Source organism: Tauraco erythrolophus, chromosome 5, assembly GCF_009769465.1.
Source record: "Tauraco erythrolophus isolate bTauEry1 chromosome 5, bTauEry1.pri, whole genome shotgun sequence".
NCBI classification, from domain to species: Eukaryota; Metazoa; Chordata; class Aves; order Musophagiformes; family Musophagidae; genus Tauraco; species Tauraco erythrolophus.
Window position 1 is genome coordinate 37,812,327 of NC_141469.1, and position 15,626 is coordinate 37,827,952.

A 15,626-nucleotide genomic window follows, 5' to 3' on the forward strand; every position below is an offset into this window, starting at 1 on the left:
ACTTACTGAGGGTGCACTCGATCTCCTCAGCCAGATCATTGATAGGGATATTAAACAGAACTGGCCCCAGTACTAAACCCTGGGGAACACCACTTGTGACCAGCCACCAATTGGATTTAATTCCGTTCACCACAACTCTTTGGGCTCAGCCATCCAGCCACTTTTTGATCCAGCAAAGCGTACACTCATCCAAGCCATGAGCAGTCAGTTTCTCCAGGAGAATACTGCGGGAAACGGTGTCAAAGGCAGTACTAAAGTCTACGTAAACAACATGCACAGCCTTTCCCTTATCCGCTAAGTGGGTCACCTTGTCATAGAAGGAGATCAGGTTAGTTAAGCAGGACCTGTCTTTCATAAACCCATGCTGACTGGGCCCGATCATCCAGTTGTCCTGTACATGTCGCATGATGGCTCTCAGGATGATCTGCTCCATAACCTTCCCTGGCACCAAGGTCAGATTGACAGACCTGTAGTTCCCTGGCTCCTCCTTCTGGCCCTTCTTGTAGATGGACGCCACATTTGCTAACTTCCAGTCAACTGGGACCTCCCCAGTTAGCCAGGACTGCTGATAAATGATGAAAAGTGGCTTGGTGAGTACTTCCGTCAGTTCCCTCAGTACTCTTGGGTGGATCTTAACCAGCCCCATAGACTTGTGTGTGTCTAAGCGGTGTAGCAGGTTGCCAACCATTTCCTCTTGGATTACAGGGGCTTCATTCTGCTCCCCGTTCCTGTCTTCCAGCTCAGGGGGCTGGGCATCTCCAGAACAACTGGTCTTACCATTGGAAGACTGAGGCAAAGAAGGCATTAAGTACCTCAGCCTTTTCCTTGTCCTTTGGCACTAAGTTTCCCCCCACATACAATAAAGGATGGAGATTCTCCTTAGCCCTCCTTTTGTTGCTAATGTGTTTATAGAAACGCTTTTTGTTCTCTTTTACTGGAGTAGCCAGGTTAAGTTCTAGTCGGGCTTTGGGCCTGCTAATTTTCTCCCTGTATAACCCCACATCATCTTTGTAGTCCTCCTGAATGGCTTGCCCCTTCTTCCAGAGATCATAAACTCTCCTTTTTTCCCTGAGTTCCAGCCAAAGCTCTCTGTTCTGCCAGGCCAGACTGCTTCCCTGCCAGCTCATCTTTTGGCACACGGGGATGGTCTGTTCCTGTGCCTTTAAGATTTCCTTCTTGAAGAATGTCCAGCCTTCCTGGACTCCTTTGCCCTTCAAGACTGCCTCCCAAGGAACTCAGTAGTCAAACAGGCCCCTACATAGGCCAAAGTCTGCCCTCCGGAAGTCCAAGGTAGCAGTTCTGCTAACCTCCCCTCCTTACTTCTCCAAGAATCGAAAGCTCCATCATTCATGATCACTACACCCAAGATGGCCTCCAACCATCACATCACCCACAAGTCCTTCTCCGCTTGTGAACAACAGGTCCAGGGGAACGCCTTCCCTAATTGGCTCACTCACCAGCTGTGTCAGGAAGTTATCTTCCACACACTCCAGGAACCTCCTAGACTGTTTCCTCTCTGCTGTACTGTATTTCCAGCAGATACCTGGTAAGATGAAGTCCCTCACAAGAACAAGGGCTAGTGATTGTGAGGCTTCTCCCAGCTGCTTATAGGATATTTTGTCTGCCTCTTCATCCTGGTTGGGTGGTCTGTAACAGACTCCCATCATGACATCTGCCTTGTTGGCCTTCCCCCCAGTTCTTACCCATAAACACTGAACCTTATTGCCACCACCTTTAAGCTCTAAACAATCAGAAAACTCACAGGGCTACCCCACCGCCTCTCCTTCCTTGCCTATCCCTTCTGAAGGGTTCATAGCCATCCATTGCAGCACTCCAGTTGTGCAAGTCATCCCACCAGGTTTCTGTGATGGCAACTATATCATAGTTTTCCTGCTGCACAATGGCTTCCAGCTCCTCCTGTTTGTGCATGTATTGGTGTAGATGCAATTCAGCTGCGCAATTCATCCCACCACCTTTTTGGGGGAAGAAGCCCTAATTCCTACATGACCATTCTCAAGCGCTTCCATGGTTTCTAACACATCAATAACCCTTGCACCTTTGCTGCTGCGTGGATCTCCATCCCCCACCTCCACTGAGACAGCAGACCAAAGGACATAGCAGGCTTCTGTTCTGAAAAGGTCTTCAAGTAAAGCAGTATGAACCATAATTGAAGCATTCATGTCACACTGAATGGAGATCTTTCAGAACAGGGGAGAATTACAGAGATAATATACATGATAAATTAATAACTCCTTTAATACTACCTCATTCTACTGCATATCATAGTATTTCATCCCATTACCCTTGATCTATAATAGATGGAGTCAATGGACTACACACACTGAACAGTTCAGCATCTCTCTGAATATGGGTCGGTTTGACCACGTTTAGTGCCATAAGTAAGTAGCAATAATTATTCTGAAATTAATGAATTAAAATTACTTCAAGCTTGTTTTTTTTCTTCTCTAATTATGACTCAGACTAATGAATAACTCTCACAAGTCCAACAAAATCAGAAAAGCTGTATTAGCCTTTCAGACTTATCATCAGAGATAAAAACCTTTCAGCTATCTTATAGCAAGCTTTACTGCAAGTGCAGTATATTGACATTTTAAAATACTTGCTTTGACTTTAGTGGGGCTTTGGTTGCTTCCCCAAAATTAGAAAGCCTCTAGCCATTAGCCTTTACTATGGCCACATTCAGATTCCGCTGAAGAGGTCTCCTGCAGCAGGTAAGCCAGGGCCTTCCCCTTTACTGCCGCTACAGAGATGGTGAAAGGAAATTCTCTGATCAATCACCTGTTTATTCACCTGCATTAAAGAAATAACATGCAAAACTATAATCTTAAGCCATCAGCCATATCTTTGGACACAAAAGAAAGGCAAGTAAGAAAGGAACTTTGCTCCTATACCTCATCACTGCCATGCAAAATGAAGCCCCAGAACCTATTACTCTACAATGGCTGGAAGAACTTGTTTGCATGGAGGTAAAAACAACAAATACACGCTAAATTGTTTAAGTATTTTAACTTCTCATCTGCTACAGCAATCTGCCTTTTCACCCTCTTCTGCCTTCAGCATGCTGTTTCCTCTCATCAACACAATCACTGTCCATTCTCATTTTCTGACTCCACATTCTTTAATTACATGCTGATCATAAAGCAAGAGAAATATGCTTATTCTACAGTGCTCTGACTTGGTCTCAAAATCCAGCAACACACAGTATGACACAAGAAAAAACACAGTAAATGCATTTTTAAGGTCTCAGCAGACTTGTAAAGCACATACTGCTTTATTTACAGTTGAAAGGACAAGCTACAAGACCACCTACAAATGAGTCCAAGCTTATACTGGATGCAGGGAGAGGCAATGTGAGAGGGGGCTGAGCTGCAATATGAAGTAGGTAACAAAGAGATGAACAGCTACGAGCAGGACTGAAACTGTAGGAGTGGTCCAAACAGGGTGAGCTTTAACCAGAGCACAGGCAGGACTCAGCACAGTGCAACTGCTGAAGATGAGGAATTGCAGAGCAACAACAGCTGCTGAATGAGCAGGCTGCAGTAACCAGAACATGAAATTAAGGATACTCCCCACACACCCTTTGCACCGTTCTTGACAGAAAATACCATTAATTCACTGAAGAAATTATACAGCAGTGGATCAGATCATAGTAATGAACTTCATTTGTGCACAAACAAAGTTCCCCAATTTCCCAAAAATATGGATGAAACAATGCGAGTTTATTAATGTAGCTTCCTCAAGCTTGTTATTAGTCAGGAAGATCAAACGGGTAATTTAAGTCTTTCACAGAAGATCTTCACACCTTACAGCTGCCCCGAACTTGAGTTTATTCCCTTAGTGCTGTCACATTTTCTGTCTAGGCACATTCTGCTTTCCACCAACATGCACAGAAAACGTTAAAGAATCTGGTCAGGAAAACGTTTAAAGAAAAAAGAAATAGCCACACTACTGTTACAGGACACCTAGAATGAAAGATTTCTCCTTTGAAAATAACCTTTGCAGGGACTTTCTACTTGTTCTTTGCTACAAAGAAAGTTCTGTTCTTGTTGAAGTTTTGGAAAAAGAACAAAAAGAGAGAAGCCTTTAGAAAAATCTTTGCTTAGGAGGCTGCAATAAATTTGCATATATCACACAGACACAAAGTCAAGTAGAAAGCTTTGAAGAAGTATTCCACACAGAAACTGCATTCTCTCATTTTCTGAAGGCAACAAAACTTCTGTAGCACATCGTTTGTGCCATGGCAGCTATTTTTCGCCACTTACTTTGCTTGCAGTAGCTACCTAAAGTTCTCTCTAGGCCACCATCTGGTAAGGATTTACAACAGATTACGGTCAAAGATTTAACTTGGTGCACTGTGTATGCTCATCTGTTTTAGCACATTGCAGAGACTGAGCAACCTGGGTGGGTGTGTAGACATATTGAACTTGTAACTTTGATCAAAGTAGTAAATATTTAGACTGTAGGAACGACAGCATTTATCCTACTCCTTTCTCTCCTCAGAAGCTGCTGTAAACTGAGGGAAGCACAGAAAACCCCCTCTTATATTGCATAAATTGAATTATTGGAAATATTAACACAGATAATTGGGAATGACATGCTGGAGACCTGCTGGTACCAGCTTTTAATTACCTCTGTGACTGATGTTCCAGCAGCTTCACTGAGATACCTCAGAATTTCCTCTGTTTTCCCATTTCTGCAAGGGCCACAATGTTCAATAACTGTGGCACGCATAGTGGTTCAAAGTACTACAGAGCTCGCTACTTCACTCAAAAATCAAAGCAAAAGTAAAGGTTGCTACTCTGAAGAAAGTTAATTAGGCCTCAAGTTTGTGTTTGTTCTGTAGAGGTACACCCAGGCATCTTTCAGCTGATTTAAACAGCCAAAGCAATACTCAGTAGTAGTTTAGAACATTCATATTCACAACTGTAATCACTGTTTGAAGTTCACAAAAATAAAATAATTTGGTATATTTTCAGAGAAAAGAAAGATTTTGACCATGTTATGATGCAGTCCCGCTCACAATTTAATCACAGAATTGTTTTTAGATGACAAGAAATATATTCTGCATATTGCAAAAAAAAGTGTTAAAGCAGGTTTGTGGGGTTGTTTTGGTAACTGGTAGGCTTATACTAAGATGTATATACTGATGGATTAGTCAGCTTAAACTACAATAGCTGATATTCAGGGCAGATGGTTTCCCTACTAACAAGAAGATAACTTATTTGTGGAAAAGGAAGAAGTATACTCAAAAGCTTTAATATCAATACGGAAAGATTTAATACTGTTAAAAGATGACAAAACCCACTAAAATTAATAGTTGTACATTTATTTTGTTCCAGCAACTTGTGAATAGTGCATATTCACTGAGGAAAAAAAAAGCATCTAAAAGATCTAAAAGTTATACAAAGTCTCTTAAGAAACAAAAAAAAGAGAAAAAGAGAAGAAAAAATTCTAATTGTCAGAATTGTCAATATTATTAAATGTTGAATATTAGGATTGCAGAAAGAAGATTTGTTACAAAGATCTATCAAATTCTTGTTACTTTGGCTGACATCATTCAAGAAGCTGCCATCATTGAACAAGAACTAGGAGTTTGTTGCTCTGCAAATGACAACCTAAACAAACTGTCAGACAAAAATGAGAGCACTAGAATAATGTTATCTAATTGTGGTAGTGTATGACAAAGAAAAGAGAAAGTCAAATGACTGGTTTTCCAATAACAGCCAGTATCCATACAGCATCTCACATGATTAACTCAAAATGCTTCATAACAGCCCAGATGATGAAGGAATTGAGAGGTCCCTTAGAGGCTTGTGAAATGATAAACAAATGATAAACAAATAACAGGGCCATCTTCTGTCGCAATATCATGCTGTACCTCCCATTCTTCCCTTCCTTGTAGTTGGCACTCCTGGATCTAACTGCACCCAGAATCATCCCCTGTGGAGGCAGGGAACACTGCTGATCAGCTCTTTGGTTATACCTTGTGTCTACCATTAATGGCCATAGACGAAGAGAATAGTGTCAGGACAGTTTCAAGCACTGGCCTGGCACTGCCCATGCTGTAACTATGAGCTGGCTTCCTGAGCCAATTCAGTACCTCTCCCAGAAAACACCCAACCCACTTGCCAGGAAGCATTCCCAACAGACAAAAAGGACATAGCTGTCTAATATGGCAGGAGTGGAAGGCAGCTTAGGTTTGGGAAATAAGAGTTGAGTTTCAATACCACATAACCACAGGCCCATTTTATTTATCATTATACTCTAGCCTCCAAGAGCCACTACTGCTTGAGCGGCCCTGCAACCTATTACCATGGCCATCTGTGGCAAGGCCACTTCTGAACACACTCCCCATAGAAAGTAACCCAACTCCCTCAAACGCTGCTTAAGGTTCATTTTCATTAGTTTCTCCCTTCTGTCCTAATAATGTTGAAATTGTGAAGCTGGATTGTCATTTTCATGTCAAGGCATGGTTTTTTTCCTAGGCACAGCTGGCAGGCAGTACTAAACCAGACCAGGGCAAATATTGAGAATACTGTAGTGAGGATTCCAGATGTGTGCGTAGTGCAAGATTTTCACATTATAAGCTATGCTACACTGATTTAAAAATGACTGGCATTATTTTCCACACAATATCTGTCAGCGAAAGAAATTCTTTTTTTACATAATCCAAAAGAAGTTGGTAGGTAGACATCACAGAAGCATTAATGTCTGCAACTAGTTTTTTACAGTAGCCTCTAGTAGATAATCTCTATAAGCCTCCCCTCCCTAAAACCTCTGTCTCCTCCCTGTCCACAAAAAATCCTTCTGACAAGCACTGTTAGATAATCTACAGTTTGGAGTAGTTCAGGGAAAAAGAAATTACTTTTCTGACACCTAAGAAAATAAAAAAGCAGGCCTTAAATCTGCTTCAGAAACATTCTCAGCATGTCCTTGTTTACATGCATATGTCATCAAGTAGAGCATCTCTTAACTTCCCAGCATGAAATAAGCAATGATTTTTCAAACAGTATTTCCTTAAATGTATACGAATGGCCAGAGAAAAGAAGCTAATTTTTCTTGTATCTTTCCACTGCTCCATCTTCCCCAGTATTTCCAACATCAGCTACAAGACATTTTTTTCAATGTATACACCATAATACCAAATAAAGAAGCACTATAAGTCTCTCTTCTTATCCCAGTTCTACCCAAATGACACCACCACTACTTGCTATTTATAACCTCTGTCACTGAAATCTGCATTTTTGATACACACACTTCAGCTACTGCTCTAAATTAACATCACAGCTCTAGCCACAGTGCTGAGAAAAAAAAAAAAAACACAACACAGTTAACGGGGATGTAGTGAAGACACTGACTCCATAGCTTACTGGAATTGTCCTTACACAATGCAGCTTGGCCAATCTAACAGTTAACTTAATAGGCGGGTCTTGTTCTTTCTCCCTTCTTCTCAGTTCCTGCACCAGCAATTGCCACTGTGGTCCCAGCCCATCTCCAGGACGTAAACTTTAAGAAAACCAACCCACATGAACAGGGGGTAACTGTCAAACACTGGCTCAAACAAAAGCAGTCTATCACATCACTACAGTTTCACACCCAAACTAAAACTGAGACTTCACACAATTGGAAAAAGGATATTGTAATTTATGTTTTTATAAAAGGTCATCATTACTTTGGGTACCTGAGCAGTATCTCGTGTTGCTGAAGTGCAGCATCTGCACGTAAGTCAGAGCTCGAGTCGGAGCCAGAGTGCAGTCTTTTCACGGCATGTTGGCACAGACATACCCAACGTTCCTGGGAAAGTCTCAAGTTTAAAAACAAAAGGGCATTAGCAGCTATACATATCTGAGTTTAGCTCCAATGCTGCAACATCCAGACACATGCTTTTTTTTCGTAGGGGAGCCGTGGAAGATTTATTACTAACATGAAGCAAAATTTAAGTAGAAACAGAGAACTGAGAACTAAATATTTACAAAAGGCAAAGTAGCTAGTTTTACGCACAAAAAAAAAATTCCGACTTACTGAGTTTTTAATTGAGAGGATGATAGAGTGTTTGATTATCTGCTTTAGAACCTCACATCCAGCACAGCTATCAATATCCTAGGAGCGCTCACCTACAACGAGATTTTGCATATGCATTTTCTATTACATCTATACAGGCTAGAGATACACTGTTTATTTTCACATAAAGTTATGTGATTTTTTTTTTTTAAAGTTTTAATTGTTGGATATACTTATGTGAGATATTAACTGCAGAGATAGGGAACACAAGACTAACTTGCTGAACTCCACAATTTGCAGCTGCTTTAAAGGTTGACCAGATGAGGAGAAGAGAACACCAAAAGGGGTCAGAAATAGGACTTAGCATTAAAATAATCAAGTTCTGATCCTCAGTCTTAGGCTCAAACTGTTCAACAAGTAAGACTCCACAAACAGAATTGAGAGGTGTAGTCCAGGTCTAAAAATGAATTTATGCTCGTTTCCCACAGACAGTATATTTAACTCTTCATATGATGTTTTGTGCAGGAAGTACCTGCATTCAACAGTTGATTTTGATGTTAAAGTTTTATTTCTGTGTCAGCAGAAACAGGGTGATCCAGAATAAAAAGCAGAAGCTGGGACAAAGCAATTTGTCCTGGTTTTATCTGGGACAGAGTCAGCTCCTCTTTTTAGCAGCTAGAAGAGCTCCGTGTTTTGGTTTTACTCAGAGGCTAGCTCTGAGAAAAATGCTGATAGTGCACTGATGTTTATAGTTGGCACTGAGGTCTCAAGGACTTTTTCAGCTTGCCGGGTTCTTGTCAGTGTGAAGGAGCACAACAGGATAAGGGGGGAGTATAGCCGGGACAAGGGGTCCACAACTCTCCTTACGATTTGTACCTGAACTTAAGATTGAGGGCCAAACTGGCCAATTAGTATTCCATATCATGCAGCGTCATGCCCAGTAAAAAAGTGAGGGTCAGCCGGAAAGAAGGGCTTTTGCCCTTCCGGGACTCTCACTTTCGGGTGCTCAGAGTGGTTTTTTTTTCCTCTCTCTCGCTCTCTGTCTCGGGGCCTCCCGTTTATCCGGGACTGCGGTATCGGGTTTTATCTGTTTCGGGATTGCAGCTTTGTAACGAGACGGGCCTCGGTCAAGGGGTGGTGAGCAATTACACCGTACATCACTCGTTTGTATATGTTTATCCTTTATATATACAGATATGTACATATATGTATTGGTAGCGGTAGTAGTAAATTGTTCCTACCTCAACCCTCGGGTCTCTTTTCTTTTTTCCTCTTTGATTCTCTCCCTCATCCCTGGGGTGGGGGAGCGTGAGAGGGGACTGTGTAGGGTATAGTTGCTGGAGCAGCCTAACCCACCACACAATTGTAACTTAAAATAAGTGGCGCAGTTGTCCTGCAATACGTTCAGGTACAGTAAGGTAAACAGGCCTGTAAGTTTTTGTCTTATTCCGCCTATAAATAGGAGCAGTAGCTTTATTCCCAGCTTGTTTCCTTTGTGAACTCTTCACATTTTTGTTACAAGACACAAGCTGTGAAGCCAAAGACTTGTTGTGCACATCCTGCTGGCAAGCGGAATCTCAGATTAACATCCTCTTACTGCAACTCACAACTGGTTTCCACGGGAACAAAGACAAAGCCACAGTGAGATATTCACAGCAGCCAGAGGATCATACTGACCATACCCTTGTCTACACAAAGTTCACATCTGAAGGTCTCCAAGACAACAGGTGACACGCACCACATCACAACCAGGAAATGACTGAACTTTATTAATAAATTAACACTGCAGTTCATGACAAATTCTAGGTAGGAGAAAAACTGACAATTTGTTAGCTGAGTGATAGAAGCAACCTGTAGTTTTCCTGTTATTGTCTATTTATTGTAAGTGGTGCTATTAACAGGGAAGACTAACAATGCTCTATCCTATACAGTCTTCAACAAAAGGAGCAGTAGCACTGTCATCTCCATTTTACAAATGGAGAAACCGAGGCACAGCAAGATTAAAGTGACATACTGAGCCTCAGGTAGCAAACCAGTGACTAAACAGTCTTTTCCACTCCAGTGTATCATTAACTCAAACTGGGAGCTGCTTCCCTGCGTAACAGTTCCTGCTTGGGAGTAAATTCACGCCCATTTACACCAGTACAACATCTAGTAAGGACAAAAGTATTTGACTGGTGGAGTTGAAAGCAGAATCTGTTTACACTCACTGAAGCACTGCAATCAGATATCCTAGTTCACTTTCTAAAACTAGTTTCTTGCCATATCCAAAGAGAACAGTGCTGGTCTTAAAGACTCAGCAACTTAAAAAAAGGAGTTCTACAGTTGCTTGCCCTGGTTCTGTTACTGTGCTTTACATGAGTGCTATATTTAACCCAAATAATAATCTACCTATTAAATCTAAACTTAGATTATGTTGCATGTCCACAAACTGGATGGCATGAACCAATTCAGAAGCGAGTAAATAATTACTCAGATTTAACTCAAAAAACACCCCACCAACTTACAAAATATTTCTTGACTGATTCTTTTTCTTTAAATGAAGTGATCTCTTTCAACTTTTAAGCAACATATAAGAACACTTAAATCAATGTTAAGGCTTAGCAGCATGCAAATACTTTGAATAGCGTTTGGCAAAGACTGTGATGTACTTCATATTTTGCCTTGTAACACAAGCTTTCTTTCCAAAAGGTGTACTGGCGGCTGAATGAGTATGAATGTTATATTGTAACATACTCAACTTCATTGTAGCACTACTGCAAGCACAAAAATAACTTGCAAAGACAGGAATATCTACATGCAATTAAGCAATCCTGTCACTTTTTTTTCGTCCCAGCTAAGAGTACTAACAGTAGATTGGAAAACCTAACAACAAGTACGTCTAAGTATTAGAAAAAAAATATAAGACTACTAAGATCAAAGGTCTAAGTGATTGATGCCAAGTCCTGCACACAAATCACTTCTGTATGTTATGGTTTTATACAATACACTGGAGCATCAACCTGGAGCTAACTCTTCTGAAGCACCAGCCCAGTCGGAATGCCAAAGTTTTGAGTTAGAAACATCAAAAGGCTTGCTTTCTGTGCCTATGTGATTATGTTTATTTTCATCTCTGAATCAGAATTAACTCTATTTCAAGTTGGCAGTTTAAAAAAAAAAAAAAGCAGTTCAAATATCTAACTACACCATTAATACTCTGAATGTGAAAACAGAAGAGCATATGGCAAAAGAGATTACAGGGATTAACCAATTAAATGGTATGACTCAAACTGACATGATCCATCAAATCTGTATTTTGCAGTGAGGTGTGTGGGGGCATGGGAAAAGGACTTCACCTAATGCAAGTAACAAAAGCCAAACTTCTAAAACCAACTCATTTGGCAAAAAGTGTCTGCAAGGAAGGGAGAAGAGGTATGAGATGTTCAAAGCTTGCAAGCTAAGAACAAGTGATTTACTTCTGGATGTCTCCTTTCTCTTTCATGCCGTATTTCCTAACACCTACTTGATCCACGACTACTACAAGCAATCCCACAGGACTATAATCTTGACTGTAAATTCTAAACTCAATTATTTACATGCTTAGGACACAAAATATTAAATTTGACACAGATCAAATTCCTGTTACTGTAAAGACACTGTAAACATCTCACTGAAATCAAGTCTCCTCGATCATAAGAGAATAAAATATTAAAGCTATTAAAGCAGGGCTTCAGGCACAATGAAGGCCTTTCCTATGAGCTGAATGCAGATGACAATCCTAATGTATCAGGTCTCAAACAGCTCATCTGCATATTTAATAGAAGGAAAGAGGCCACAAAGGCAGAGGTATCTGGAAACAGGTCCTCCAAAAGGTGACATTACTGTCAGCTTCATGCAATTGCCCTCATTACACCTTGTGTAAGACCTACTCAAAAGATAGATCCTACAGGGAACAAGCCAGGTTTTTGCCCTCCAGGTTAACATCTGGGACTGCGGGCATTTGTCTAAATAGAATTCATTCATTCAAGTTCATTTGAGCTCATTCTTCTATAGCTATTGAGAAATGTCAAAAATACAAGCAAATACTAGTTCACAGATATCATACAGGTACATGACCAAAGAATTTAAGACTTTATATTACCAAAGATTTTAATATATAAATTGAAACATGTACTTCTAAATAATATAAACATCTTTTATACACAGTTACAGCTAAACCACCAAAAGGAATCAGTAACAAACCAAATCCATTCTTAGATTTTATTAAAGCTTCACCTCGATATCATTTTAAATGCCAATCATATACAAACACATTAGCATTTTCTTTCAAGAGCTAAATGAAACAAAATGCATGTTGGAAAGCTAAGTTGATACAGCTGCCACTTCCACAAACACTCAGAGTTCCCAAAACCACTTTTTAATCAATGCAACCACTTTTTAATCAATGCACACATTTGTCCAATATCTTAACTTTTTCTTTAGAAGAAGGGACAACTTAGTAGGAAAGGAATGGAAAAAAACCCACCTCAATAAAACAAATGCAGTCTTAAATTCAGCTTACAAAGGAACACGAAGTTACAAGTAGCTGTGTAATGGAACTGCCCTTATATAAAACTTGACTGTGGATGCACGAATGTGGAAACAAATGAAATTTATTTCAAGTTGTGAAGTTTTGACTTCCTAGGCTAAATCTCATAATATTATAACCACCTGACTGTCTATCGTAAGATGCAAATCTCAGAGAGCCATCTCCTATGGATCTAATATGAAATACAAAGCAGTTTGTTTCACTCCTATTCTCACGCGTTTGAGCATACATCAGAAAGTTTCAGTTAAGAAAAAAACCCTCAAATGCATCAATGACAACTTTGAGATACGTAAGCAAATTTCTGTGAAATGTCATCAACATTTCATTTTCATTAACAACCTCTCCCCACTATGCCTAGCAGAAAAATGTTATTTTACATGGAACTGCACACATTTCTAGGTCGTAACACATGCTACTAACAATGCCCTTCATATGGTTTACTTCTAAATTATGGTCTTGGCATCCACAATAGGATCAATGCATCAGTAACAAATCTTAATTAAAAAAAAAAAGTTGTTTATCTGCTTACCTTGAGGAAAAGAATTTGGCTGCACTAAGTACAGGAATGCATGTACTATTTTAAACAAAATTCCTATTGGCCCAGGTTCATGGTATGCACCTGTATCATACGTCTTGGCTGGTACAAATCCAAAATCTAAAGTCCCAGGAGGTGGTTTGTATATGGGCTGTACCTCTGAAATAGTACTTCCACAAAACAGCAGCAGCAGCAGACAGAGTTCCACAGCCATAGCTAGCAGTATTCATAAAATTGGAGGTAGAGATGTTTGTCCCACCAAGTCTAGAAATCTTCAATACATTCACTTGGGGGTTAGCTTTCTAGCCAGGAAAACACTGGCGCGCCCTCACGCCTTTTACTCTTTAACGTGTTCTTGCTTCGGAGTGGTACAGAAGCCTCTCGTGGAAATGACTCAGCGCACCATCTCTGGCAAAAACAAGAAGGAGCTCGTTAAGGTGTGTGCAAGCACATAGGAAAGTACAAGATAACCAGCGATCTTCTGTGAAAATTGAACATATCAATAGCTGTAAAAGCAAGCCAAATAGGATAGAAAAGAAAAAAAGATTGAGGTTTGTTAATAATATTGTCTACTACATATACTGTACTTGAAAGGGAGGGGGAAAGCAATTATGCATAGTTCCAGGTCAGTGAGTTTTCAAAAACAAAGCAGAGCATTGTGACAGCTCCAAGGGAAACAAAACTAAAGCAACAATGTACAAATTGCACTTCTGACTAAGTACAATATGTCATGTCAGAACCGTTACACAATGCATTTAATCAGCCACTTGATGTTACTGTAGTTGATGGACATTACAAATCATATCCTGTAGCTTCTTTAATTTCAACCTTTCAGTAAAACCTTCCAGTTTTAATCTAAATCCTTCCAGTTTATAGGATTCTGCTTTCCTTCCCCATGTATGACCTAACAGATGGCATCCTTCTGACACCTGTTTCACAGCTAAGGCCACAGATTCCACCTCAAGGAAGAATTTAAGATGTCAGCTACTCCTAATAATCCTCCAAGATTGAGGAAAGAAATTATTCATCACTGAAAAGTTAACAAAAAACAAAACAAAAAAACCACAACAAAACTTCACTCTCCTGACAGGTGACAATGGGTGTCAGTAATTACTTTCTATTAACTCAAACTATCTCAAGGTTCTCCTTAGGAACTGGAAAAGTCAACTCAACAATTTGAATTCATAGCTTGCAAAAGCTGAGTGGCATTAAGGTAACTTTGGATGCTTACACATGTTTAAGAACATTCTGAGTCTACAAAATCACAGTGGTTTATCAACCACCACTTAACAAATGTAAGCAGAACCCCCACTCTCCCGCCGAGTTTCCAAAAAAATAACTGTCCTCACCTTCATCTACCTGGGGCTAGGTAAGACTCCTTCACTTCAGCATGGGCCATGGTGGTCTCCACAGAAACAGACCAAAAAAACTGAAGAAAAGGCAACAGAAAAACCTTCTGCCCCTTTCTGACTTTGGAAGTCATACATACTTGACAAGTGTGTCAGTGATCATTGCACTGACTCTCCCACTCATCAGACTGGCTTATCTTTGAAATATCTTTGGTGATCTACCACTGGTGGGGATGCTCGGGAACACACTGCTCATGACAAGCTGCTCCCTTCAAACTAGGGAGCACACAGCACAACCCAATAGAAATGTTATTAATCTCCACCTTGGAGTTCAGACCATTCACTTGCAGGAATGACAGGAAAACAACGCAAGCACCTCAAGGTCTCAGTCAGCCCAATCCTACAGCAATACCCTGACTTCCAAAGTGCTTCCAGGTGAAAGAGATGTTGAAGACAAAAGACTTAAAAATTGGTAGTAAGGTGAGACTCAAGTCTCTCCCATGCTTTGCAGTCTCTGGTAAAACACAGGCTACCTTTCTGAAAACCAGTGTCAACTTGCAAGAAACGATGTTTCAGGCTTGTTTAATACTCCATGCTGGTAGGGTAGATCAAGAAAATATATGCAACAAATGAATATAAGATCAGATCAAACACCTAGAGACAGTTTTGTTTCCCTGAAGTGCAACTGAGTTAAGAAGAAAACCTCAAATCTATCTTTCCCCCTCATGGATTGTGAAAACAAAGAAGAATGAACTAATAATGCTATGAATAGCAGAATTACCCAAGCCTTATTCAAAAAAGGTGACTAGCAATCACTCTAAAATATGATGCTCAACACAGAAACATAAGAACTGTAACATAACATATCGAACTGTATTTCCCTACCTGGAAAAGAATGTTTTATTGAAGAATATTTAAAAAAAAAAAAGCCCAGCTCTAAAATATTGTCTTCCTCCTTTAATTATTTCTTGAGATTAGTCTTCTTCAGCCTAAAAGATATTTGTCAGTGGAATTTTTGTTTATGCGCCTATTACTCTAGGGCAGAAACTGAAAATTGCTTAGGCTGCAGTTTATTATCAAATCTGCCAAAACTCTATCTGTAGATATATCTTGTATATCACAAGACCGGAACTAAGTGAAAAAAATAAATTAT

The 15,626-nt window shown here is 40.0% G+C and overlaps 1 protein-coding gene across 8 annotated transcripts in view; it reads right to left on the reverse strand.

Moving 5' to 3' along the window:
• PROM1 (prominin 1) overlaps nt 1–13,338 on the reverse strand; it is a 62,309-nt gene extending 48,971 nt beyond the window's left edge. For all 8 annotated transcript variants that reach the window (XM_086611459.1, XM_086611456.1, XM_086611457.1 and 5 more), the window contains exon 1: nt 13,119–13,338. In XM_086611459.1, the coding sequence (XP_086467585.1) occupies nt 13,119–13,338 (220 nt within the window). The remainder of the gene's footprint in view (nt 1–13,118) is intronic.
• Between the last annotated feature and the right edge of the window lie 2,288 nt (nt 13,339–15,626).